We start from the raw sequence: 25,162 nt of genomic DNA on the forward strand, positions 1-25,162 counted from the left end.
CTTTCCCACGCCGTGCTTCCTTTGCCGGCAGCCGAGGCAGAAGGGATCGGGTGCGGGGCGTGGCCAGGGCGGCCGACAATGGGGGAGCTGCCCCACGCCGACTGGGAGGCCCCCAGACAGCTGTCTACGGTACTGAAACCCAGTGCCGCCCCGAGCCCACGGGGGCGGCCACCAGCGGATCCTTGCTCTGCTCTGACACCACTTTCAGGGAAGCAGAATAACTGCGTGGACGGGGGACGGAGCTGAGGGTTTGAAAGCAGTGACTCAACGAGCAGGAGCCCAGCGGCGGAGCAATGACTTCCCAGCACCTCAGTGGTGTGAGGAACACCTCCTGTTCCTAATCTGGGGTGCACTGTGGCTGGAGGGACCCTCTAACGGGGACAGAGGTCCCATGCACGTCACTACGCAGCCGACAGTACTGATTACTTTCTGTCAACTCAGGCAACACCCGAGAGGGGGCGGGATGGGAACAGCCCGGCTGCTATCGACTCCCCTAAAATCTACCGAGTACGTCGTACCCAAGCCCGTGACTCTCGTCTTCTGTTACGCACAGAGAAGCTGAGGCACGAGGTGGTCACGTTAATTGGCCCAAGATGTGGGTCTGGCCTTAGAGCTTACTTCCTCTGATTCTCTATCTCTTTCTTCCTGTTTCCTTCCTTTACTCACACAGAAATCACTGAGAATCTAAGGGGAAACCCTCACGTATATTAAAGTGATTTCTTCACTGCTGTTCCTTCTCGGCCTTTAACAGACGCCGAGAGCCGCAGGTGCTCGCTGGGAGTTTGCCGGCGCCTGCGTTCCCCAGGCCCCCGGGATACAAGCTCTGCTGCCGCGCCACGGCACCTGCTGAGGCCGGAAGTCGGTGGCGACCCGGGGCCTCCCCGCCCCCCATGCCCCTGCATCTCATGAAGCATTTGGAGAGAGGTGACGTCATGAAGCTGCACATTAGGAACAGGGCAAGGGCAGCTCAGACACTTTATGACAATTTATTGATGATGATGGGACAGCGGTGGCCTTTGACCCAAAGGTGCAGATTTGTATTTGGACTTCAGTGTAAGGAGGAGGGAGTCCCTAGTCTGGCATAATGTATCAACTGATGCCATGTCCTAAAATTCCACGGAGACCCGTGGTCTTAAAGGATCACAGTGCGTCCCTGACTTTGCAGTACGTGAGGCTAGAGTATGGCTTACGCGATGATGGTGGCTCTATGGTTTTCATTCAAGTGTCCAGACATTTTTGGGACTATTAGGGTTCTCTCCCTGTCACTAAGGTATTAGAAGGGTCCCAGTGGGGCTCTGCTGGCGGGGCAGCCTTACGGGAGTGGGCAGAACGCCCTCGGTTGAATGTTAGAGAAAGGTCATTGTAATGAATAGTTCCTACATACAGCCGATTCTCGAGTAGCTAATGAAACGCCCTCTGTCCCTGAACTTGAGAGTAAGGAACCAGAAGGCACCTGACGCCTTTCCCCGTCTGACCGTGACGCTGAGGCGCAGTGGGATTTGCCAAAAGGTGGGCCAAGGGGAGGACCCCTGGAGGGACTACACTTCAGGTGACCGGTGCTGAGGTCACCGGGACTGACCTTGCTCCGGAGGGTGGAGAACTTCCCCACACACAGCTGAAACACGGGTTCAGAGAGCAGCCCCCAGCTACCGTCTCGAGGTCAAGAAGCAGATACCATCACCGTTCTTTCGCCAAGGAAAGGGACCATACCCAGCTATGGCGCTCCCAGTAGGCCAAGTCATGCTACAGATGCCCACGGGTTCCTGGGGTGCCGGGGCCGCTGCTGCTGGGGACGAGTCCAGCCCCCTCTTCACCGCGGCTGCTGGCCTGGTCTTCAGGCTTCCCCGAGGGCCACAGCGGGGAGGAGGGCTTACGGAATCCTCCGCAGACCCGGGCGGGTCAACGGGAATCTGGGTGGGGCTGGCGGTGACCTTTGCATGTCATTCATTCCAGGTCAAGACTAAATCCCTAGACGTGTGAATGTGCACACACGTGTGCACTGGCACGGCTCCAGCGGGATGGAGAGGGCGAGCAGAGGGGAGCGGGGGAGGGCCGTGGATCAGCACTGCCTGCCGCGGTCTCCACCTTGTGAGATAGAACTCTGGCCCCAAGGACACCGTGTGCTAATCTCATCTGCGTGGACATCATCTGTTTGCGGTTTTGGCTGTGCTGTTACTGGAACGGGAGCACCATTCTTGGGACCTAAGAGGAGGGGATCTTTCCGATAACCAATTAGAAGAACAAGTAACAAAATAAAGAGCAGCAAGTGGGGCTCTGCAAAGCAGCCGATGGAGATACTCCCCGGCGTCACCGAGATGAGGGCAAGACCATGTGGGGACAACAGCAGGAAAGAGAGAAAAGAGGAAGTTTAGCAAGAGACCAGATCTTCTGGGAGTAGAAGCCGGGCTCCAGACTCCTCCACCTTCAGCAGCCTAGCGATCCCCCCGTCCCTAGAGGACCTGGCCCAGCTCTGATGTCAGGGATGTGACAGTGTCCCATGCACAGTGGAGCCCCCAGAAGCACCACACACAGCGGACACCCTGATACTTTCCCCGAAGCAGATGTGACATTTCCACCGGCTCGTCCGGCCCCACCCGCTGCAGCGAAGCCCTCACAACGACAAGAGCAGTGAGACCCATGAACGCCGCGAGCGGTCACGTAGAGACGTGAAAGGCGGCGTCCACACGCCTCCCCCCGACACCCGTCACGGCACTGGACCAGGGTGTTTCTCAGGTTTCTTGGAGTTTGAGACAAAGTTGAACGCATTTTGCACCAAGATGAACAAAATACAGTAGCAACAGGCTGCTGACAGCTCTGTGGCCCCTCCCCTAACCCACAAGCCTCCCTACAAGCTTCCTGGTTCCCAGAATCTCTCATTTGGAGGGGGTCTTGGGTCAGGAGGAGGGGTCACGTGGGCCTCTCACCACCACGTGTCCCAGCTCTGCTCTCAGGGAGGCGCTGGACCCCTCTGCGCTCCTGACCCCTGGGGCGGGAGCAGCGTGGCCGGGTGCGCAAGGCTGAGTGGAGGCCCTGCGCCTCCTCCAGGGGGTCTCCCGGGGCTGCACCTGTGTGTGCACGCCCCCTCCCCACATGTACGCACACAGGTCACCTGCTCCCCTGGAACACAGCAGTTTGGATATAAGGAGAAAATTCGGCACAGGCTGTTATTTCCAGAAGGCTGCTTCTCTCTCCAGAAGCCGGCAAGTGTGGCCGGCACGCGTCTCAAACCCAGCAAGGCTGGTGTGCGTCCAAGCCGGGTGCCTGGGCCGCGTCTGAAGGGGTCCCCGTCTTCAGGGAAGCCCAGAATGTGCCCAATGCCAGCAGACTACCTGAGCTGAAGGCACCCGCACTCGGGTTCAAGCCAAGTCCACATGCGTCTAGTGCCTGCTGTGTGCGGGACAAGGTGTCAGGTCCCTGTCTCTTTGGGTCGGGCTCAAGCCGGGCCAGGCCTGCGTTGAGTGTAGAGGGTGTGTGTGCACACACTTGTAGACACACAGCAAAATCTGGCCTTTTATTTCTCTCTCTCTCTCTCTCTCTCTGTTAGTCTAAATTGGGTTTTATGACTGGTTAAAGTATGGGAGGAAAGAACATCTGTTTTGGCAAGTTGTGGGGCTCTCCCTGCCTTTTGTCGTCCAGAGGCTTTCTGAGACAAAAGGCGTGGAGAGGGGTGTGCTCAGGACCCCAGTGGTGAGGGACCCCCGCCCAAGCCTGGCGCCATCCCCGAGGGACCCTGTCCTGGGCTCCGCCGAGGGCCCCCCGGCGGCACCCGCCCCTCCCCCGCCCCTCCCCCGAGACCTGAGATGGAGCGTGGATTTCTGTTCCGCCCCAGCCCTGCAGCCAGGGCGCCGCCTGGGGCCCGGTCCTGCCACTTCCTCTTCCTGCTCCCAGGCGGAGGCACCTAAACAGAGATTAGATTTCTCGTTTCAAGGCATATCGAACCAAGCACGCTGAATGGACACAAGTCGGGTAATTAGCTCGGTCTCTCCTCTCGACGGTCCCTGGTCCGGTGGGTCCTGGATGGCAAAGTGACCAGGAGAGAGTTGATTTGCATCTTAAGACCTATGGGTAATGCTTCTGGAGGGGGGTTATCTAGCAACTGCTTGAGCTCGTGTACGGGGTCGGGAAGGAGGTGGAGCTGACCCCGAGGGGGCTGTCGGAGGGCGGGGGCGTGCGGGTGGCACCCGCGGGGCCGGCCCGGGCCTCGGCGAGGGCGGACAGGAGTTGCTGCTGCTGGCGCAGGGCGTCGGCGATGACCAGGGGCAGGGAGCCGAAGCCGGCGGCCAGGTGCTCCAGCTTGGACTCCAGGCTGCCGATCTGCTTCTCCAGGTCCTCGCTCCGGTCATTGAGCTCCGTGATCAGGTCGTACATGACGCTCTGCATCTGGACGGGGAGACGGGGGACGGGACACCGCGGTCATCGCAGGCGGCCCGGCGGCTGGAGAAAGGACATGCTCCCAGATCACAGCAGGAGCCATGTCCACACCAGCTCGTGCGGCCCGGCTCGCCCGCAAGAAGACCCGCAGTGCGGGCGGGAACGCGGGACGGCGCAGGGGCGGGGTGGGGGGGCGTCCTGGGGAAGAAGACGGGCGAGTGTCGCCCGTCCCCGGGTCCTTGCAGACCGACCTCTCGGCTCAGAGCAGAGGCTGCAGGAGCCTCGCCGTCAGGGGGTGCCATGCTGGGCGGTGGACCGCGCGGGGACTCGCTGTGGGCCAGTGCCAGGACGAGACTGGGCCTTGGCTTCCTTATAAAATAGGAGTAATAACGTCACACGGTCATGACGCTATTGCCCGTCAGCTGTCGGCAGCACGGCCGCCGGAAGACACGCGGGATGCGGAGACTCACCGCCGGCCTGGTCCGCAGCCACACGGACCTGCCGCGCAGGGTCGCAGCCCCCCGGCCTGGGCCACGAGAGGTCTGCTGTCCCATCTGGAACATCCCGAAGGGCCAGTCCACCCCCAGAGCTCCCGTGGGCCGGCGGAAGCCTTTGACCATCTGTTGCGGTTCAGACCACCCCCCCCCCCCGCCCTGTCCCGTCTCCTTCATTCCCGAATGGGCCCTGCAGTAACCGTCCCGCCTCACTGCCATCTCCCCGAGTCCTGGCCCTGCTCCCCACCCCCGATCCTGCTAACCCGCTCAGCTTGCCCCCTTTTCTCCCACCTTCTGTTGCACCAGAACCAGAACCAGGTTCTGCTGCACCTGGGCTGGGCTGCCATCACCCTCTGGGAGGGACCCTCCTTCAGGGGACAGGCCTTTGCTGGCCGTGTCACTGATGTGTCTCAAGGGCCTAAAACAGCACCTGGCTCGTGGGAGATGCTCAACTAAGAGACGCACAAACATACAGACACATGCCGGGGCGGGGGGTGGAGGCTGTCCCTGAAGGAGGTCCTCGGACAAATGGGTGAGCGAGGGAGGCAGTTACGGGTCCCTTCCACCCTCGGCCCGATGGGGACAGGCGTGTCACAACATGAACTATTCCCAGGTACGTAGAAGGTTTCTCAGCATTTACCAAGGAGACTGTGTGGCTGAAGGGAAGGAAGGAAGAGCCCGAGGGCCCCCATCCGGGACTGCCTGGGAGTGAACCCTGTGGGAGGCCAGGAGGGCAGGGGGCCCATGGGAGAGCCCCCAGGGCGCTGAGACACAAAGGACACTTAAAAGGAATCCAATGAACTTGCCTTCTGAGAATTATGTCATAAAACTGGGTCAGAGCAGAGCTGACAGAGGGGGCTCAGGCCCGGGCACCATTCCCTCCGGCTGCCCGACCATAGATCCGGGAGCCCCAACCGCCCCAGCACGAAGCCCCACTGAGCCCTCCCACACCCCACAAACCCGGCTCCTTCAATGGCGACCGGGCCACCTGCGCTCCAACTTGTACCTCCTGCAGGTGCGCCCCCAGGGCTGTCCCGTGGTCCGATGGCTCCCGCATCAGGCCACTTTCTGGTTATAATTAGCCCCGAGAGCAGTCACCTATGCGACGGCTATGCTTCCCTGTCAGTTAACAAGTGGCCACCCTGCGAACCCTCAGGCCCTGGGTCTCCCAGGCCCTGTGGCTGCAGGCCATTGCTCCGTGCCCCCCGCCTCCCCCCAGGTAGTGTGGCCCTCGGGGCTGAGGGTCCCCTGCCGGTCACGTCGAGATCCTATTTGCCCGAAACTCCAAGTTACTCCAAGCCAGATGCAGAAACCTCTGAAGCCGTGGCCCCGGGGTGGGGGGGGGATGGAGGTGAGACGGGAGGTGACGAAGCATGAGGGCTGGAGGGGGGTGGGGACGGAGCCACCACAGAGGTGGGAGGGAGGCAGCCAGGCCAGGGCAGGACGCCCGGGTGGAGACCAGACTCGGCAAGTGCAAGGGCGGCCGTCGGACGCACGCGGCTCCCCGGACGTCCAGGCCACTCCCTCCCGTGCCCGCGCGGGGCCCGGGCCCTGGGTCTCGGCTGCTGGACCTCAGGGCGGCCACTTTGTCCCTTTGGATCCTGGCCTCCTCATCAGTGCTCATCATGAGAACTACCGCTTGCGAAACCTCCGTGTCGTTGACGATGGTCCTCCACAGACACTGTCTTACTGGGTCCTCGCGCCTCAGACGCTAGGAATTCTGTTTACGTTCCAGTGAGAGAAACTGCCGCCAGCCCGTGGAGACCCAAGTCCTGCCCGCACTGCCGCCCTGTGAGGTCGCCGTTCCCTCTCGAAAATGGCATCTCGAGCCCGTATGCCGTTTTCCTGACCTAGCGAGCACTGAGGAGCAGGGGTGGGAAGGTGGCGGGCCTGGAGGACACAGCACAGACAGAACCCGGCCACGTCGCCTGCTCTGCTGCTTGGGGACAAGGTGCGGGGTGGGGGGAGGGGGCACGTGGACCCAATATACTGAGCTGCAGCCAGGGGCCTGGTCACCCAGGAGGGAACGAGCGGGTGGAGGCAGAGCCCCCCAACGTGGGCTCGCCCCGTCTCCACGGCAGTCCTGCAGAGGCCCCCTTCACCCTTCCCTACACACCTCTTCTTCCAGGCAGTTCACTGCCAATTACTGATGGGGTTTCAGTCCCCATCTGAGTCCCCGAGCCCGACTTGGCAAGTGCGAGGGCGGCGGTCGGAGGCGCGCTGCTCCCGGGACGGCCAGCGCGCTGCTCCCGGGGCCGCGTCTCTGGGAGGCGCTGTGAGAGGTACTGATGCGACGCAGGCTTGACGTCGGTTTGCCTGATATTCCCAGGAGAACATCGGCGACAGTGTGTCCTGCCAGGTGAGGGGGGAGGCGGGAGAGCCCGCTCCTTGGGGGAGAAAGTCTGGGGCGTGCAGGAAGCTGAGTGCTCCTGCCTCGCGCTACGGGTCCCCGCCGGGTTTGCCCTGCACGGCGCTCCTCCTGGCTGCCGCTGGCTGGTCTGAGTGCGGACCCAGGACCGGGCTGGCCAGTCACCTCATCTCTGAGAGTTTAGAGCCAAGACCACCAGGAGGCCACTGCGTCCTCACCGGCGGCCAGAGCGAGAGCCCGTGTTCTCTGGACGGGGCGCCCATGTCCGCCGGGGAGACAGAAGCCACAGTGCAGAGGGGTCAGCAGGGGACAGACCTGAAGCAGGCTCTTGCACAGGAGAGGAAAGAGAGGGTGAGCCCCTCCCCCAGCGTGGGGGGCGCCTGTTGGCCCCTTCTCCACGGCCCCCCTCAAGGCTGGCCCACTGCTCTGAGGCTCTGGGGCGAGGCTTCCTTCTGTCCTTCTAAGAAATGCTTCCGTTTGTAAACCTACTTCTGGTGCTTCCTGATACCCGAGACCCTGGGGGCTTCTCGCCCGCTGTCCAGCGTCCCCTGCCATCCCCCACGTCCAGGCTCTAGGGCCCCAGCCCCGCAGCAGCAGCCGGCAGTCGGCACACAGGCCCGAGGGCCTCCCGGAGGTGTACGCCCGCACCGTCCCTGCCCGCAGCCCCCCTGCCTGGCTGGGGAGGCCCTGGCTCGGGCCTGAGCCCATCGCCAAGCAAGGCGCCTGCATGTGGGCTGACGACGGCAACTGCTCGGACTGCCTCTCTTTCCACAGGCTGCGAATTTGCCCAAGAGAGTAGCTCTGGGTCACGGAACCCAGGGAATGGGTTGCATGATGATAACTGACATCTGCCGGAACGTTCTGCCAGCCTGGCCCTGGGCTGAACGCTTGAAGTACAATCTTTACGGAGAGGCTCTGAGGGGAGGGGCTGTGTGGGGGAGCAGCAACCCAGCTCAGCCTGCGGGGTGTCTTCCGTTCTTGGCTGCCGTGTTCACGGGAGGAGAGGCGAGCTTCTTTATGGAGCTCACGGGATTTATGGCCAGTCTGCACCGGAAATGCGGAATGGCCGAAAGGCCGTGGGGCGCTGAGTCCTGGGGCTCTCAGGGTTCTCGCGTTTGACCCAGGCTTTATACTCACTGTGGGGGAACCTGCCTCTTGAGAGGTAAAGTAATGCCCTCCCCACCACCAACCGGGGGCCGGAAAAGCTGGTCTGGGAGGATTAGAGGAGGCGGCAAAATGAACCGCCAGGTGTTACCGCCACGTGCCGGGCAGTGTGGCCCCCGTGTCCGCAGGTGGGCCTGCCTGGTAGGCTGCTTCCCTGCAAGTCGAGCTCATTCGTGGGGCATCATCATTGCACAGCACGAGATGAGGGGGCTGCAGACAGACCCACGGGCGTGGACAGACCCACAGGCACAGACAGACCCACGGGCGTGGACAGACCCACAGGCACAGACAGACCCACGGGCGTGGACAGACCCACAGGCACAGACAGACCCATGGGCACAGACAGATCCACCCACAGGCGTGGACAGACTCGGGGGCACAGATAGACTCACGGGCATGGACAGACCCACCCATGGACGCGGACAGACCCAAGGGCACGGACAGACCCGTGGGCAAACCCAGACCCACGGGCACAGACAGACCCACGGGCGTGGGCAGACCCGGGGCCGCACTGTGATCATGGCTGGGTTTCCCGTCAGTAGAACCCCTGGCAGGAACTCAACCCCGGACTCCTTTGCCCAAGGAGCGGCAGTCCTGGCTCTCCCGGCTCGGCACCACGTGGCTGGGGCGTGGCTGGCTCCTTGCAGCCACGGGGAGAGCTGAGAGCCTGAGAACACGCGGGGTCCCGCCACTCACCTTGGACAGGTCCACCAGCGTGTTGGCTTGGTCGCTCAGCTTCCTCTGCTCCATCTTGACGCTCCTCAGTCTGTGGGGAAGAGACGTGAGCGCGGCGCCCCCAAGCGCCCACGACGCCTTAGCCTCACCTACACGTTCCACAACGGAGCCGATGCACCTGACTCCGGAACGCAGCACACTTCCCAGGGGCCATGGTCACGATCACGGGGCCTCAGTTACGATCGTGGGGCCTCGGTCATGATCACGGGGCCTCCATCACGGGGCCTCGGTCACGGGACGTTAGTCACGGGGCTTTGGTCACAATCATGGGGACTCAGTCACGGGGCTTCAGTCTTGGTCACGGGGTCTTGGTCTTGGGGCCTCGGTCACGGGTTTCCCGGGTCCCCAGGAAAGCGGATCTCGTCTCCATGCAGTGACTGCTATCTTCTCGCCGCTACTACCAGGCCATCTCCCTGGCTCGGTGCCACTTGAAGCCCCCCGCCCCAGACCACCTTCCTCCCTCCTTCTCCACCCCACGGTCAAGAGCCTCCGTTCTGGGAAGCATTAACCGCGGGTGCCCCCGGGGGTGTGTCAGGGGGTGTCCCCCCAGGCTCGTACCCTTCTCCCTCCATAGCATCCCGCTTGGGCCCTCGGGCTGCGGCAGCCGTAAACAGAGAAACAGAGCGATCTGGATGCAGCTCCTGGCCCCCGGGGCTTGCTGGGGACCCTGCACAGGTCTCCCCCGCACCCCGGGGCAGGAGGTGCCGGGCACGGCCGGCGGGCACCCCGCCTACTCACTGGTGGATGGCCTGGAGGAACTTGCGCTGGTGCTTCCTGACTTTGGCGTGGTCGATCTTCTTCAGTAGCTTCGTGTGCTTGTAGATGAGCCACGTTTCCCGGAGGACGTTGGCTGCTGCGTTCTTGATCTGCGGAGGACAAGGAAGGCGAGCGGCTCGCACGTGGTTTCCTGGTTTCGCACACTCTGTCTCTGGCGGCGGCTGAGACCGTCTACCTTATAAGGACACAGTTCAGCCCAGATCTGCGGTTCCCTTCCCTGATTCAGGAACTCTTAGAAAGGAGGGTCACGATTCATCTCCTAGGATCCTGTCTTGGACACGGTGGACGGGCCGGAGCTGTTTCCTTCTTAATGACTTCAGACTGGCCCCGGCCCGCAGCCCCCAACCCCGGGGGCCGGGCGCCCCGTGGACGAACAGAGCCCCACGCCGCACCTGACATTTCCTCTTACCGCCCGGTGCCTTTCCTGGGTTCAGACACTGAACAGATTTCCCATCAGCTGGAGATTTTAAAAGGTCTCTTTGAGGAAATGCCTTTCCCACAAATGGAGCGGGAGGCCTCTGCCAGCCCATCGTGTCCTTTTCCAAATGGCCAAAAACATTTACACTGTTTACACTGTAATTTTACACGTAAATGTAATTGGCTTAAAACTGACACCATTTCAAAGCAGCGTCTGAAAATCAGTGAAGATACTTGGCTGCGAAGCCAACAGTGCGTCCTCGCCAAGCTGGGCTCCTCTGCAGGCGCGGCAACCACACGCTCCGACCCGTGAGGCTGTCCTCTATTGACGTGGACACCGCTGATGCCACCGGCTCTCCCCGGAGCCGGGACGCATCGATGGCATCCAGATGGCAGGGGACAAAATTTTAATCGAAACACAGTAACAAGAGCAAGAGGAAACAAGTCACACGGCTTTGCGAGGAAAGGCTCCCCTTTCTGTGAGCCACGCAGACGGGCCAGGCCCACAGGCCGGGGCTGCGGGTCCGTCACTCCGCCCGGAAGAAACTGAGGCAGCAGCCAGGAAAGATCTTCATGAAGCCGGGGAGCCCAGGGCTGCTGCTTCCGACGGACACGGCAGATGGGACCTTGCAAGGGTGCTGAGACGTGTGGGAAGGCCTGGGAGGCACAGTCGTCCAGGCCCATCACTTCTGTGTGTGTACGTTTTAAAAATTTATTACTGCGGCTGGATTATATTTTTTTCTGGCGCTGAAGTGATGTTTTTGAAAGAACAGCTCAGTCTTCTCAGAAATGTCTAAGTGACTTAAACACAGCTTTCTCGTTCAGTAAAAATCCACTGTGAAAATGGTTTTCGACGACTTAATTGCCCACTTCTGGTGCTTCCTCGCCTGAAAGGAAGCAGGTGGTGGGGAGCGAACGCCAGAGACAGGGAGCGCCCTGGCGAGCAGCGGACGCGGGGTCTGTCCGGGCCCCGAGTGCGCAGGAGCCTCCTGGACAAGGGAGGGGGTGCGTGGGAGGCCCCCCACGGCCCCAGCTCTCTCTGTAGACTGTGTACCACTGCCGGCTTCTCCCGACGGGTGGATTCTTCAGTTTCCCTGGGTGCTTAGGTTCCGGGGCAGGCGTCACAGAAAAATGGGAGAAAAAAACCTGTCTCGGTGGCAAGGACGAGGGCAGAGCCCCGGCTCTCCACGCGTCCTGCCCGGGAGGCCGGCCGAGCCAGGAGCACCAGGGCGGACAGCCGTGGACACTCGCGTGGGTGTTGCTGGGGAGCGAGCAGCTGCGGCGGCAAAGCCGCAGCGCCCACCGCTGCTTCTGGTCCCTGAAGAAACGCTTCACCCTGTCCACTGGGCCAAACGGAGCCTCACCCTCGGGTGTGCGGGAGGCCCCCCGGAGGCAGGGACGGTGACGCGGACACGGGCCAGGCGCAGGTCTGAGCACCTCCCGCGCGTGGGGGTTGCTCCCCACAAACCCGCCGGTCCCTGGGACGACCCCCATTTTACGGAGGAGCAAAGCGAGACCCAGACGGACACCGTGAAGCCTGTGCTAAACCGAACTGTGCACACACGGGGCTCGAGCGTTGTCACCGAGCCCAGAGCCCAACCAGGGGGAGGACGCGTCGGAGTCCGTCGCCGGGGCCAGAGTCGCGGGGCCGGCCGATGGCGAGGCTCGCACAGGGGCCGGGCCAAGACGAACAGAAGGTTCCCTTGCGCTCTTAAGAGTGACCGCCTAGACGTCCTCTGTCCGCAGCACCGTTGCCTGTTTCCCAGGATCAAGGAACTGAAGAAACATTGGCCTTTAATTTCACCCCTCGGGGCCCCCACGGGGCCATGTCATGGAGCGGGCAGCCCTGGGCCTCCGGCTCTCTTCGGCCCGGGCGAGGCCAGGAGTTCACGGTGCTCTGGGGCGGCAGCATTGTGGGCGGGAACGGGAGGCCGGTGGGCTCGGGAAAGCAGGGGTAAAGGACAGCCTCGGTGCTGCCTCTGAAGTTGATTGACAGCAAACAGCCTGGCACAAGGCTAAGTCCGTCAGTGCCCACGAGAGAAACGGACACAAGCTTCTAATGGTACCGAGCCCCCCCCCCCCCCCCGCCCCGGAACAACCAGAAACGCCGCAGCCGAGTCCTGCGGCTGACGACCTTGACCATCAGCGGGGAAGGAGCAGCTGAGGTCGCGTGCCCCTCCTGGGGTCCGCTGAGCTCCTGTGGGGGCTAGGGCACCCTCTGACCGCTCCTGGGGGGCAGGGGCGCCCACGCTGCTCCTGGGGCGGGGAGTCAGGGGCTGCGCAGGGCTGAGGGAGGCTGGCTGCCGTCCGACGGTCCTGCGGGCACACGGGAGCCGGCTCTTCCGTTCGCCAAACACGTACTCGCACGAGCTGACTGCTTGCCGGGGTGCACGTGCTCTAGACCCGAACCGTGCGCGTCCCCTCTGCGGGCGGCCGGAGCGCGGGCTTGGGGACCTTCACGCACGGCTAGGCCCGGCGCAGGGAGGTGGCACGAGTGGTGGTCGTGGCTGCCCACCCTGAGCGCTCACGGCGCCCCAGGCTGTGTCCAGCGCCTCATCAGCCCCCAGAGAATCCGCACAAGGGGCTGTGCCCCCTTCCCGTCCTGCTACTCAGCCTCCCTGAGACTCAGTTCACTTCCTCACTCCTTCCCACAGCAAGGAGCACCGAGCACGCAGACCCTGCTCAGAGGTGGGAGCACTCGGCTCTCAGGGGCTCACTGTCTGGCCAGTCCGTCCGCGGCCTCTGGGGTCAGGTAGTAAGTATCACGACTGAGAGCTTCGGGGGGGGGGGGAGAGACAGCACACAGCAGTGACCGCACGGGGACCCTCTGCGCACAGAGACTGGCCATGGGCTCTTCCACTCCCGGGAGCAACACGGGTGTCCTCCCGCCACGGGATGGGAGCTTCCTCCCCGCCCCCACCCCAACCAGAGAAAATGCTCTGTTCCCTGAGCTCCTGACCCGCGTCTGACTCAGGCCACCCCTCCCAGCTGCAGGAGGACACGAGACAGCCTAGGACAGACAGTTCCAGAAACCTCAGGGACACCTCCCCGTGAGCCTCCAGGGAAGAAAGCTCCCTGGGGTGAGGCCGGGGAGGGGAGGGGAGGGGAGGGGAGAGAACGCAGAACAGGCCTGGCAAGCGGGGGTGACAGAAGTGGGTTCAAGGAGCCCCTGGGTCGGATTTAGGTGACCCGAAAGCTGGTGAGCGTCATGTCCGAGAACCTGCGGACCAGTCCTCCTTCAACACTTGACTGAAGGCGTTGGCGAGGGACAGGACTGGGGAGGGGGCCTTGCTCTGTGCACTCCTTTGACCCCCAGAGAACTCCCGTGGCTTCCCGTCCCCTCTCCGCTCCCACCCTCTCTCCAGCCCGTCCAGCCCTGTCCCGTGCCCCTTCTCAGGCTTCTCTGCTTGCTGGTCTCAGGCTCAGAACTGGGCTGGGCCACGTGGCTGGCGGGAGGGCAGGAGGGCAGTGTTTTTGCCGTGGGACGTGGGGTTCGGAGCTCCTTGCCCTGTGCAGCAGGGTGACCGCCGGCTCTCAGCCGTGCATTGCCATCGACACGATGCTCCTTGGGTGAGCCGGCCAACCGGCTCTTCACCCCCGCAGGCCTGGGACCCCAGCCCCCATGCCATGTCCCCAGGAACCCACTGCTCTGGAAAACCCACGGGGCTGGGGCTGGAGGCCACGTGCCGGCCGCCCCAGCTGGGGTCCAGCTGCGAGCCTCGTCCCCGGGACTCCTTCTGGCTCAGCAGCTGTGTCTCAGTAAAGTCAGCCTGTCCCAAACCTGTGTGGGGCAGGACTCTGTGACCGAGGTGTTTACAGGCCCTTTCTGGGGGATTAGTCCTGACAGCTGATCTGTCAACTATTTGATAAATTCTTAAGAGATTAAGACCTGTGAGGAGAAAACCCTTGGATTATCCGGCTGGAGGAAAAAGCGTTTCAGCAGGTTGTGATAAAGCCTGTGCATTTGCTTGTAATCAAAGAAAAGGTTCCTTTCACGTGGATCAGTAGGTCCGGGGGTTACTAAGGCTCCGAACAGGGTGGGGACATGCTCACCGCTGAGTCTGGGGCCCTCGGGGAGCCCACGGGGAAGCAAAGGGCAGCAAGACTGCGGTCAGGGAGGGGGAGGGGCAGCGGCGACGCCCGGGACAGCGTTGCGCGTGCTGGGCAGCGGGCCGGGAGCAGCCGGGGTGTGGGAACGGCCACGGCGAGGTCGAAGCAGGCCGGGGAGCTGCTCGGCCCCTGGGGCCAGGTGCCGTCGGGCGCCCAGGCCTGGAGACCGGGGGAGTCCGGAGAAGGAACTAGCGAAGGGAAGACAGGAGTTCGGTTTTGGTCTCACTCATTGACCTCGTGGGGAAATGCACGTCAATGAAGTTCAGGAAACCCCACGGCAAGGGGAAGGGCATGCAGTGTTCGGCCAGCGGTGCACCTGCGGCCCTGCCCGAGGTCCCGCGGGGACAGTCGACACGGCAAACAGAACGTCTCCCGTCTGTGCCGTAGCGGAAGCCACGCATCCGTGGGCAGCCTGCCCGCTGGTTAGAAGAGGGGGTGTGCTCTGAGGGCGAGAACCGCCTGGTGCCCATCTGGGTGTCCCTGGAGCAGAGGGTGGTGTCCAGCGGGTGACCCGCTGATGGGCGTGGCTAGTTCCATAAAACAGAGACACGGGCACACGCAGCCTCGTGTGGGGGAAAGCGGGGAGCTGGAATCCTCCTTATAGCCTCTCTGTATGGCCTTTACCTGTTATCTACCAGCCGGAGGGCAGCCAGAAATGATAGTTTGGGAATGGCAGTGGCAGCGACCCTGGGAGGTCACCACGGGAAGGTCTGGTCGCACTAAGTGCGGGATCTCATTGCCGCCAGAGTCGACCAGCTACACAAGCGGCGAGAAGGCCGTGGGCTCGGGAGAACCAGGACCCCAGCCGGCCCTGCCCCCTCCTCGCTCACGCAGGAGTGACTCTCAGGGCCACCGCGAGGCTAGTGCTGGGACAGTAAGCCCGGCAGGTCACACAAGCTAGAACCGTCTGCGTATTTTTAGGACTAATGAATCGCAACTCTTCTCTCTGTTTGCTTAGGTGTTTGAAGAATTAGGTTTGCCTGTGTTTGTCATAATAGATGGCTTTTATCGGTGGGACGTACGAGTGGCCCGCCCTCGAGAAGGTTTCTGATTATGTCCGGGCCACCGCCAGCCCCCGGGGAGCGGAGGCCAGGGCTTGCCAAGCTCACCAGCACCTTCCTTCAGCAGGGTTTTGGCGAGGAGCCTCCGGAAGCCCCAGGCCAGCCGCCGCCACCGGCTTCAAGAACGCCGGCTCTGCGGCAGCCACCCCTTCGCGGTGCTGGGCCCCCGGGAGAAGATTCTAGACATTAAAGGGACGTTTCAGCGGACTGAAGTGTCCTCAGAAAAGTGAGATGCGTTCAGTTCAAAGGCACCTGGTGCTGACGGATGGGCCACACGTACGTGTTGATGTGACGTTCAGCTTTTCAAAATCTGAGTGGCCTTGAGGAGGATTTATAGAATCACTTTTGAAGGGTGGGAATCAGCGACCGCGGCGTGGTCCTTCCGCAGTCGGGCGCAGGCAGACTGTCCACTTTCCCACCGCGCGAGGGAGCGGGCTGGGCTCTCCTTGGCTGCGTTCCCCTCTCCCGTCCGACCCACGGGGCGAGACACGGAGGGAGCGCGCGGAAGGCTCGAAGGACGGGGGTAGCGCGGCCGTCGTGACGCGGACCAGGATGCGCGGACCGTCCCGCCCGGCTCTCTGCTCTGAGGAAGGTGCTGCGGGCACAAGCGCCCGCTCGCACCCCTGCCTGCCCCCCATCACCCCTGCACGGCGGGGCCCGTCACGCCGGTAACTCGCTCCTCACCGAGCCGGACCCGTGTGCGTATTGTGGCGCCGAAGGGAACTGTCGGCCCCCGGCTTGCGGGTGAGTCCCCCTCGGGAAGCCACGGAGCAGCCCCCCGTCGGGCCGTCTGGAGGGGACGTTTGCTCCCGCCGTACCTCAGACACGCCGTGCCCCGTGCACGCGCCTGCCCGCCCACCAGGCTGGACGTCGGCCGGGCCGGGCCTCTGCGCAGCTGGGAGCCTCCTTGAAGAATCCGATGCTGGCACCGAAGACCCGACACTCAACCCCGTGGAGAGTTCTGCTGAGAAGCGCAGAGGCTGAGGCCACGGCACCGGCCTCCCGGCCTCCCTTCTCACCCCGCCTCCGACTCTGCTGCCCACGCTGCTTTCCCGGCTGCGGCCGCACACGGTGTCCTGTCTGACGTTCAAAACCCAGACCGGGGGCGCCTGGGTGGCTCCGTGGGTTAAGCATCTGCCTTCGGCTCAGGTCACGATCTCGGGGTCCTGGGATCGAGCCCCGCGTCGGGCTCTCTGCTCTGCGGGGAGCCTGCTTCCCCCTCCCTCTCAGCCTGCCTCTCTGCCTACTTGTGATCTCTCTCTGTCAAATAAATAAATAAAATCTTAAAAAAAAACAAAAAACCCAGACCGGCTCCTGCCCGCTCGGGGGTCCCCTCACCCACTCCAGTCCTGAACCTGGAGGACGGGCCACAGCGGCCCAGCCCCCAGCACGGGCTCCGACGTTCGTCTCAGAAAGAGGAGTTTTGTACAACATCCTCTAGCTGACCTCTGTCCGGCCTGCAGCTCTAGAGAATGACCATCGGCCCGGTCATTACGGAATGGCCTCTGCCCTGCTCGTCTGGCTGTTGTCCTGGAAGGACCCGTTTCCGTCCCTCCTCGGACGGTCCAGCCGCGGCAGACTTCCAGCTCCCGACTCCCGCTCCTGTGCGTCCTCAACCTCAAGTGTCCTCTGGAAGTCCCCAAGGGGGGCCGGAGGACACTGCGATGAATGTCATTTACAAACAGGGGCTCTGTTGGGATGAGCGTCTTCAAAGATTTAAAAAAAAAAAAAAACAATTGGATTTAGGGCACCTGGGTGGCTCAGTGGGTTAAGCTGCTGCCTTCGGCTCAGGTCATGATCTCAGGGTCCTGGGATCGAGCCCCGCATCAGGCTCTCTGCTCAGTGGGGAGGCTGCCTCCCCCTCTCTCTCTCTGCCTGCCTCTCTGCCTGCTTGTGATCTGTCAAATAAATAAATAAAATCTTTAAAAAAAATTAGATTTAGATACAATATCATTTTTAACACTGTACCACCCTTCCTCGGTCCCGGACGGCTCAGTCAGAGGAGGACAAGACTCTTTATCTTAGGGTCGCAAGTTCGAGCCCCACATTCGATGTAGAGAGGAGTTAAATAAATACACTTAAACAAAAGAAAGACAGGACTCCATGGCCCTTCCTAACGCCGTCTCCCGCCGGGTGACTGGTTCCCCGCCGTTAGCGGAGGCGATGGACACGCCACCAAACGTGCGATTCCATTGTCAGGAAAACCTTTAGGTTGTCCAAACCGCGTGGTGATTTGGTGGGAGACGGGAGCCCGGAATGCGACACGGCACGCCCCTTGCGTGGAAGCCGTTCACAGGCGTCTGAGCCCCCGGCGCCCGGCCCCGTTGAGAGGCGTGGCCCTGACCTTCGGCGCTCGGCCGTCTCCTCCACGCGCGGCTGGAGGCCCCGATAAGATGTGGACAGTGGTGCTTACCCGTTTGGTGAGCTGCGTGTCCATCATGAAGTTGTGGACGTGCTTCTCTGCCTTGGTAAGCTCCAGCTTGCGGGCCACCACAGCCACCACCAGGGCAGTGCAGCCCGCACCCTATGGGGGCAGAAGCGGGAGAGCACGTGATTGCGCGGCTGCAGGCCGAAGACCGCGCCCCCCGCCCCCCGCCGGGCCCACCGTGGGCCTCCAGGAGCGTGGGGGTGCTTGGGGTCTCTGGCTGGTTGGGCCCTGACTGCCGTGTCTGAGGAGGAGCCTGCCCTGCTCCCAGCTGAGCCTCCGGGCTGACCTCCCTCGGCCAGCTGCTAGTGGCGGCGGGGCGGGGAGGGGGGCACTTAGGGTTAGGGGAATTTAAAACAGCAGACAATCACGGGCAAGGCTGTGCGGGGGCGAAGGATCCCGATACCGGGCCCTGTCTCCCTCCTGCTTGTCCAAGCCCACCACCGGCTCCAGATAAGGGGGCCGGGAAGACAGAAGGCCGTGCTGACACCAGAGTCCGTTGGCAGAGCTCCAGCCATGCACCCAACACAGTACCCCACACCTCACCCCACACCGCACCCCGGGCTGCACCCCCGGGGGAACAGGGTTGGCGTGAGTGTGCGAGCTCCGGGACGAGGCTTGCTCTGCACTTGGCTGTGACCCGGGGACCTTCCAGGACACTCGCCACAGACACTGTGGGAACACACAGCTCCCGCCCAGACCCTGGCTCGGGGGAGCCTGCTGCAGCCCTCAGGACGTCCCGCCCACCGTGTTCTCATCCTGTGGGGCACACGGGGTCCCACAGAACCCCCTCCGTGGGCCCTTAGGGCACTAGCCTGACTGCCCCAGACATGAGCCGAGTGCACGTCCTGGACCCCGCCGCCCGCGAGCTCAGGGGCCAGAGGTCCCCCTCACACTCATCCCTTTGCAGGGGGCAGCAGTCAGTCCTGCCCTGTGTCACCCCTGCCCCGCCCCTGACCTCACCTTGCTCTGCCCCTACTTCGCCCTGCACACTGGCGGGACTGCTCTGCCCCCGCCATGGGAAGGGGAAAGTCCGGCTCCGGCCGTCCAGAGGCCAAACTCGGACTGTGGTTACTGCGAGCCTGGCTTAGCCTGTGGAGGTCCGTCCACGCCGTTTCCGGCTCATCAGTCTCGCAGACGTCAGCCAACCAGACCTCAGCCTACCCGGCATCAGTCTACCAGAAGGGCTTAGCGACCAACCCAGACGCGTGTTTTCAATGGAACACGGTCTGCCCTGGGGGAGAGCGGGTGGCCGCAGGTGAGGCCGGCCAGTGTGAGGCTCTGGCTGAAGGGGGCGCGCCCTCCCCCGGCTCCTCAGCCAGCCTCCGAGTGATCGTCCACTTCCCGGTACTGGGGTCCACCACCCACTTCCAGCACAGCAAGCTGGGAAGGACAGCGTCTGTGTCGGCGTCCCCGCGTCTGTGTCGGTGTCCCCGCGTCTGTGTCGGCGTCCCCTCTCTGCCCTCCGCCTCCTTGCTTGCTCGGGGGCGGCTGCGCTTTCCCGGCATCCGTGTCTTGCAGAAAACCGCGCCCCACTCTCAGGGGATCTGCACGGGGACACTGGACAGCCTGGACCATCGCCGTTGCTGACTTAGGCCTCCGAAAGCAGCACATGGCTTAGAGGCCCTGTTCCGGGGGGAAGGGGAGCACTCCACTCCTCTCAACCAGACGGAGGACGGTCCCTCTCCTCCGTGGGGAGTTCCAAGCCTGAACAGAGGGACGCATCGCAGTGTTAAAAATGAGGCGTCTCCCTCGCCTCCCCTGGGGCCAGGAAAGCAGAGCTCACTTCAGTCGCCCCTACAAGCCGGGGGGCAGAGGCGCTGAGGAGGAGCCCCCCACTCTTCACGCTGCTCTGGGGATCCCATCGAACGAGCAGTCACACACCACCCTGGACCTCCAGGGTCCGGGAGAGGGTCCCTGGCCCCCGCCGTGGCTCCCAGCCCAGCCGGTGAGAGCAGGGGGCCTCTAACTGGAAGCCAGTGTTTCAACGAAGGAACCACCTATTTTGTACGATTAAGATAAATTTCTGCATGGAGACGGGAGGGTGGGCAGCATTATGTTTTCAATTTCCTTCAACTTAAAGATGCCAAGACTCCCTTGTGGCTAATTCTCTAGGGGGCACTGGGTTCTTAACGGTCAAGTCTAACCTGAACAGATACAAGGAATACTCTCAACTTTATTTTTCTTTTAGAAAATCCATCAACTGGATGTAATTTGAGAAGTCGCCCATAATGAAGCCTCACTTGGTCATTTCCATTAAGAAGCGACCTTGTGAAGGTGGGGTCAGACCTGGGCAACCTCCAGCCAGTGGTGAGTGGCCGAAGTTAGACTGTGGGTCCTCTGCACAGTGTGTGAGAGAGACGGGAGACGGGAGCAGGGAGGGGGACAGGGAGGGAGCTGGAGCAGACACCAGCAGGGGACACTCCAGCCGGGCTGGAGCTGGGGAGGAGGGAAAGGCTGGGTGACGGGGTTGAGCCAGGAAGGCAGGAGGAACAGGGAAGCAGGAGCTGAGTCCGAGGGTAATGGTCCAGGGGCGCCTGGCGGGCTCCAGCTGGACTTCAGCTCAGGTCCTGATCTCAGGTGGTGAGACCAAGCCCCAGCCGGGCTCCGCGCTCCCCCGGGAGTCTGCTCGAGACTCTCTACTTCCCTCTCTCACTAAAATAAATAAATAAATCTTCAAAAAAGAAAAAAAAAAGTCATGTCCGTTTTGGCTCTCAGCTGGGCACGTTACCGGAGCCCGCCCCTCCTCCTGCGCTCTCTTGTAAGTGGTCTGTTGGTCACCTGGGTTCCTCGGGGTCGGTGGGACTCGGTGGGGAGGGTGCGTCCCGGCCTGGGGAGGCTGTAGGAGCCGGGCACACAGGCCTCGGCACGCTCCCGCCAGCCGGCAGGGCACAGAAGAGGGTAGCAGCTGCTGGCATGACTTCCATGACTTGGACTTTTGCCTTCAAATGTGCCCAGTCCTAAGTCACAGTCCACAGCAGCTGGGTTCCTGGGTCTCCTCTGGCCAGGACGGGCAGGGTCCCCCTCGACCGGGTTCTCGGGGAGCAGGAGCATGGGGGTGGGTGGAGCTCCACGTAACGACTGGTCTGAAAGCAGGTGTTTCAGGGAGAAGCTGGTCTTCTCACCCTGCCTGGAAGCACACGTCCTGCTGAGCCTCCGAACAGCGACTCAGAACCTGCCCCCACGTTCCCTTTGCGGCCCGGAGAGCATCTCTCCTGAGGCTGCGGTGGGGGGCGGGGGGTAGGGGGCTGGGCTCCCCCTGCACACAGCCCCCAGCTCTCTTCTGTTTGTCCCCAGCTCAGGGAGGGTCCGCAGAGTGAGTGCGGCTTAGCCGTCCTGACATGGGGCTCCCAGCAGGTGGTCCTGGGGACCCCACGCACCCCCAGATGCGGAGCAGGAAAACCTCCACGGCAGGCCGGAGGATGTGGCCACGTCTGGCTCTGGAGACTGAGTATCGACAGCTTTCTCTGTCGCCGTCGTCATGACATTCTTCAGGGAAAGATACGTGTTTTGACCGATGGGTTTGATCGGCTTCTGTGGCCGAAACCCCTCAGACACACCAGGTCTGGGCCAACGATGTCAAGTTGCTCAGACAATCACAAGGCCTGCCTAATGGTTGGTAATTACACCGTTCCTGGGACTGCCGGGAGAAAACAATGATTAAGACTATTTACAGCCCCGCAGCAGAGCCGGCCGCGGTGTCCATGGCAACCGCACGGGGAGCCCTACCTGGAGTGCGGCTCGGCTGTGAGCTCGGGAGGGGCGGCGGCAGGAGGCGGGGGAGGGGGCGGGGGGAGGGCGGCTCCCCGAAACCCAGGCAAGAATGACTCAGCGAGAAGAGTCGCGTTTGTTAGAAAAATGCCACCAGGGGCGCTGCCTTCGGCTCTAGTCATGGTCCTGGGGTCCTGAGATCGAGCCCCGGATCCGGTTCCCTGCTCGGCGGGAAGCCTGCTTCTCCCTCTCCCACTCCCCCTGCTTGTGTTCCCTCCCACTGTGTCTCTCTCTGTCAAATAAAGATAAAATCTTGAAAGAAAGAAAGAGAGGGAGGGAGGGAGGGAGGGAGGGAGACAGACAACACCACGTCTTCACTGGGGCCGCCCTGAGGGGGGTCCTGCACCCGGATGTGGGTGAAACACCGACAGTGGACACGCGGCCCCTGAACACGGAGAGGTGCGCATTTTAGGCAAAAGAGAAGACAAAGGGCCTGTGCTGTGTTCTTAACGTGGGAGGGGGTGGGCCCTCCTCCGGGTGCGTCCTCTCGCTGTGGCCACAGCTCACGCCCGGAGAACAGCCCCGGCCACCGCAGGTGCAAACCCCGAGCTGGGACCGACCCCAGGGAGCGGGGGTGGGGCCGGGTCCCCCCTGCCCGAGGCTCTGTCAGAGCACGGGGTGGGGGGGTGTTTAGGACGGGACACCGGGGTGCAGCTCGGAGCTGAGGGGTTGTGCTCCCCGCGGGGCTCATCCGCTCTCCGGCCCGAGAGCCGCCCCAGCAACAGAGCCTGCCCGGGAGCCACTGCGACAGGCGGACTTTGGCCTCAGGGCAGCATTTCACGACTTTCTGGAAGGGTCATCGCCTGGTTCCTGGTGGCTGCTGGAGCCCTGCCAGACGGGCGGCTCCTGGCGCTCCTGAGGGATGGAAGGCTTTGTGCTGGGACCTTCCACTCACCCAGGACGTCCCGGCCCCACCCCCACCGCTGGGCTGCTGCTCCCAGCCCGCTGGCTTCGTGGGGGGCCGTCAGGGGGCAGATGGCACAGCTGTGTCCCCGCAGGAGACGGCAGTGCCGGGCCCTCCCGCTCCGGCCCGGCCCCAGGGCCTCCTCTGCTCTGAGGGGCCCACGCTCCGGCCTCGTCCCTGCAGTCAGTGCCAGAGGCCCCGGGCTGCAGGGGTGGGGCGGGGGGCGAGCCTCCCCAGGTAGAATTTAGTGCTCTTTTTGCTGCGGAAAGGAACGGTTCCCTCCCCGAGGGAAAACCTGAGGGGCAAAGATTTTCACCCAAGTGTGTGGGTTGTGGAGGGGCTGCCCTGGGGGGACTGTGACACCCACGGGGTACCTAGAGCTGAGCGGAGGGCCTGTGCGCCCCCACACCCTACCCCAGCCACCCCTGGCTTCACCGCGGGCTTTCTCCTGTGGGCCTCGGGGTCCCCAGGGCGATGGCTGTCCTACGGACAGCAAGGCTCAGCCTCGCGTCATCGGGCCGGCGCAGGAGAGGCGGTGGGCGCGGTGGCCATGGCGCCTCGCTGGAGACGGCGTTGGTGCCCACCCTCGCCGCCAGGCAGCCCGTCGGGAGCACAGGGCAGGCCTTCCGTCCCCGCTCTACCAGCGGCCCCAGGCCCAGGGCCCTGCCCAGCATCCCTGCCGGGACGTCCAGCTTAGCTTTCCCAGACCTAAGTCTGTGGGGCCCCAGGGCAGGAGGGGGACAGGCCAGTGTGCCGAGCTTACACAGGCGGGGGAGGGGATGTGGGGGTACAGGGTCAGACAGGCCAGTGTTGTCCAGCCCATTTTGGGGGGCCCTGAAGAGGCCATTAACTATCCAGAACTGGGGAGGTTTCCTATTTTAGGAAAGGAAGGCAAACCCGTGAGAAGCAGCTGCCCTCCCCACCGTGCGGTGCGGGTGCGCGGGACCTGCCGGCAGAGCCCCGCGAGCTGCCAGGAAGGCTCTGGTCTGCGCAGCTCGGCGGGGAGCAGGAGCCGGGTGGGGGGAGCCGGGTGGGGGAGGTACTCACCATGATGCCGGTGAGAAGACAGACGCCTTTCCCACAGTATGTATGGGGTACCATGTCCCCATAGCCGATGGACAGGAATGTGATGGAGATGAGCCACATGGCGCCCAGGAAGTTACTGGTCACGTCCTGCTGGTCATGGTACCTGCCGAGGGGGAGACAGGGCTCAGTGGACGGAACCACAGGTTCGTCCCGTGGTTCCGGGGTAACGGCTGTGGGCACACCCGGACTGGGAAGGAAACAGGTCTTTGCCAAGGTGGAGACGGCAGGTGCCAGGGACTGAAGGCGCCACGACTCTGCCCACCCAGCGCCTGATGCAGCCCGGGCCCCCCGCCCACCGCCAGCTTGCCCCAGAGGTGCTCTGTGCCGCGGACGCCCTCCGAGCGCTGCTCAAACAGCTCTGGATGAAATCATGGGGGAACAAAGTTCTTTTCCTAGCGATCGCCTGAGTGTGCGTAGATGTGACCGATCAGAAATCACAGGCCCCAGAACAGGGAGAATGTAAAAAATAAATCACCAACACATCTAGCAGTTTCCTGTAAGAATGCTGAGGGATCCCAGAGAAGGGGCACCTGCCCAGGGCGGAGAGGGAGGCTGTCGCCATGGGGGCTCTTGGGCCGTTTGTGGGGGCGCTGGCATCTCCCTGCTGAGCGGGACGGGGTTCTGGACTGCCCGCCTGGGGAGGCGCCCACCGGAACGGTACTGCCCCCGTTCACTGCCCAGGGTGTCCTTTCCCTGCCTCCTCTCACCCCCAGACACCGAGCCCGCTGTGTGCCAGGCTCCGTGCCAATGCTGCCATCCAGAGACCCTGCTGCCATCCAGAGACAGCCCCTGCCCCCGGGGCTCGCAGCTCGGGGAGGGCCGGCGAGGAGGCAGACGTGCGCAGAAGCGGGCGGGCAAGGCGCCTCTCCGGCGGGAAAGGGCAGCGCCCTCGACGCGAGCACAGGCAGGCTGGGCAGGCCACTCAGAGGCTGGTTGCCAGGCGGCTGGGACATGGGGTGCTCGGGCAGAGGGGTGAAAAGCCTGGGGCTGGGCTTGCGTGTGGCAGGCGGGCGGGGTTGCCCCCGGGGCGGCAGGGCAGATGAAGGTGGGTCCCTTCTCTGGATGTTTGCTAACAGGATCCGCCTGACCCCCCAGCACGGAGGGGAGGCAGCCAGGTGCGAAGCAGGAGGACAGCGCCGGGCGGGAGGCGCCGGTGACAGCCTTCGTCACCCAGCAGCCAGCACCAATCCAGGGCGCGCACCGGTCATGGGCTGTCCAGCCCCAGCCCGACGCCTGGACCGGCCAGCAGAGATGTGCGCGTTAGCCTTTCGAAGCCGTCCGCGCGGGGCGTGCACGCCCTGGTCTCCGGGATGCCCACCTGCTCTCTGGCTGCCGCCCCACCTGCCCTCCCCTGGTCGGCTGCCTCCTCCTCCTGCGTGTGCCCGTCACGCCCCGCGGGAGTGGTACCAGCTGGTGCCACCCACCTGGGTCCCCAAGACAGAGGGTGCCCCGCTCCCGTGCCAGGTGCTGCCCCCTCCC

At 63.2% G+C, this 25,162-nt stretch overlaps 1 protein-coding gene across 2 annotated transcripts in view; it reads right to left on the bottom strand.

The window, feature by feature from the left end:
- Nucleotides 1–4,089: 4,089 nt before the first annotated feature.
- The window catches only part of KCNN3 (potassium calcium-activated channel subfamily N member 3), a gene marked incomplete at both ends in the record, with an annotated part of 118,692 nt that continues 97,619 nt past the window's right edge, over nucleotides 4,090–25,162 (bottom strand). The window contains 5 exons of one of the 2 annotated variants that reach the window (XM_080824854.1): nucleotides 4,090–4,380; nucleotides 9,094–9,163; nucleotides 9,871–9,998; nucleotides 17,911–18,021; nucleotides 23,645–23,786. In XM_080824854.1, coding sequence (XP_080680980.1) covers nucleotides 4,090–4,380; nucleotides 9,094–9,163; nucleotides 9,871–9,998; nucleotides 17,911–18,021; nucleotides 23,645–23,786 — 742 coding nt within the window. Of the gene's footprint in view, nucleotides 4,381–9,093; nucleotides 9,164–9,870; nucleotides 9,999–17,910; nucleotides 18,022–23,644; nucleotides 23,871–25,162 lie in introns of both variants that reach the window. The other variant, XM_080824853.1, reaches the window with a different exon arrangement.

Source organism: Martes martes (assembly GCF_963455335.1).
Source record: "Martes martes genome assembly, chromosome: 15".
Lineage (NCBI taxonomy): Eukaryota > Metazoa > Chordata > Mammalia > Carnivora > Mustelidae > Martes > Martes martes.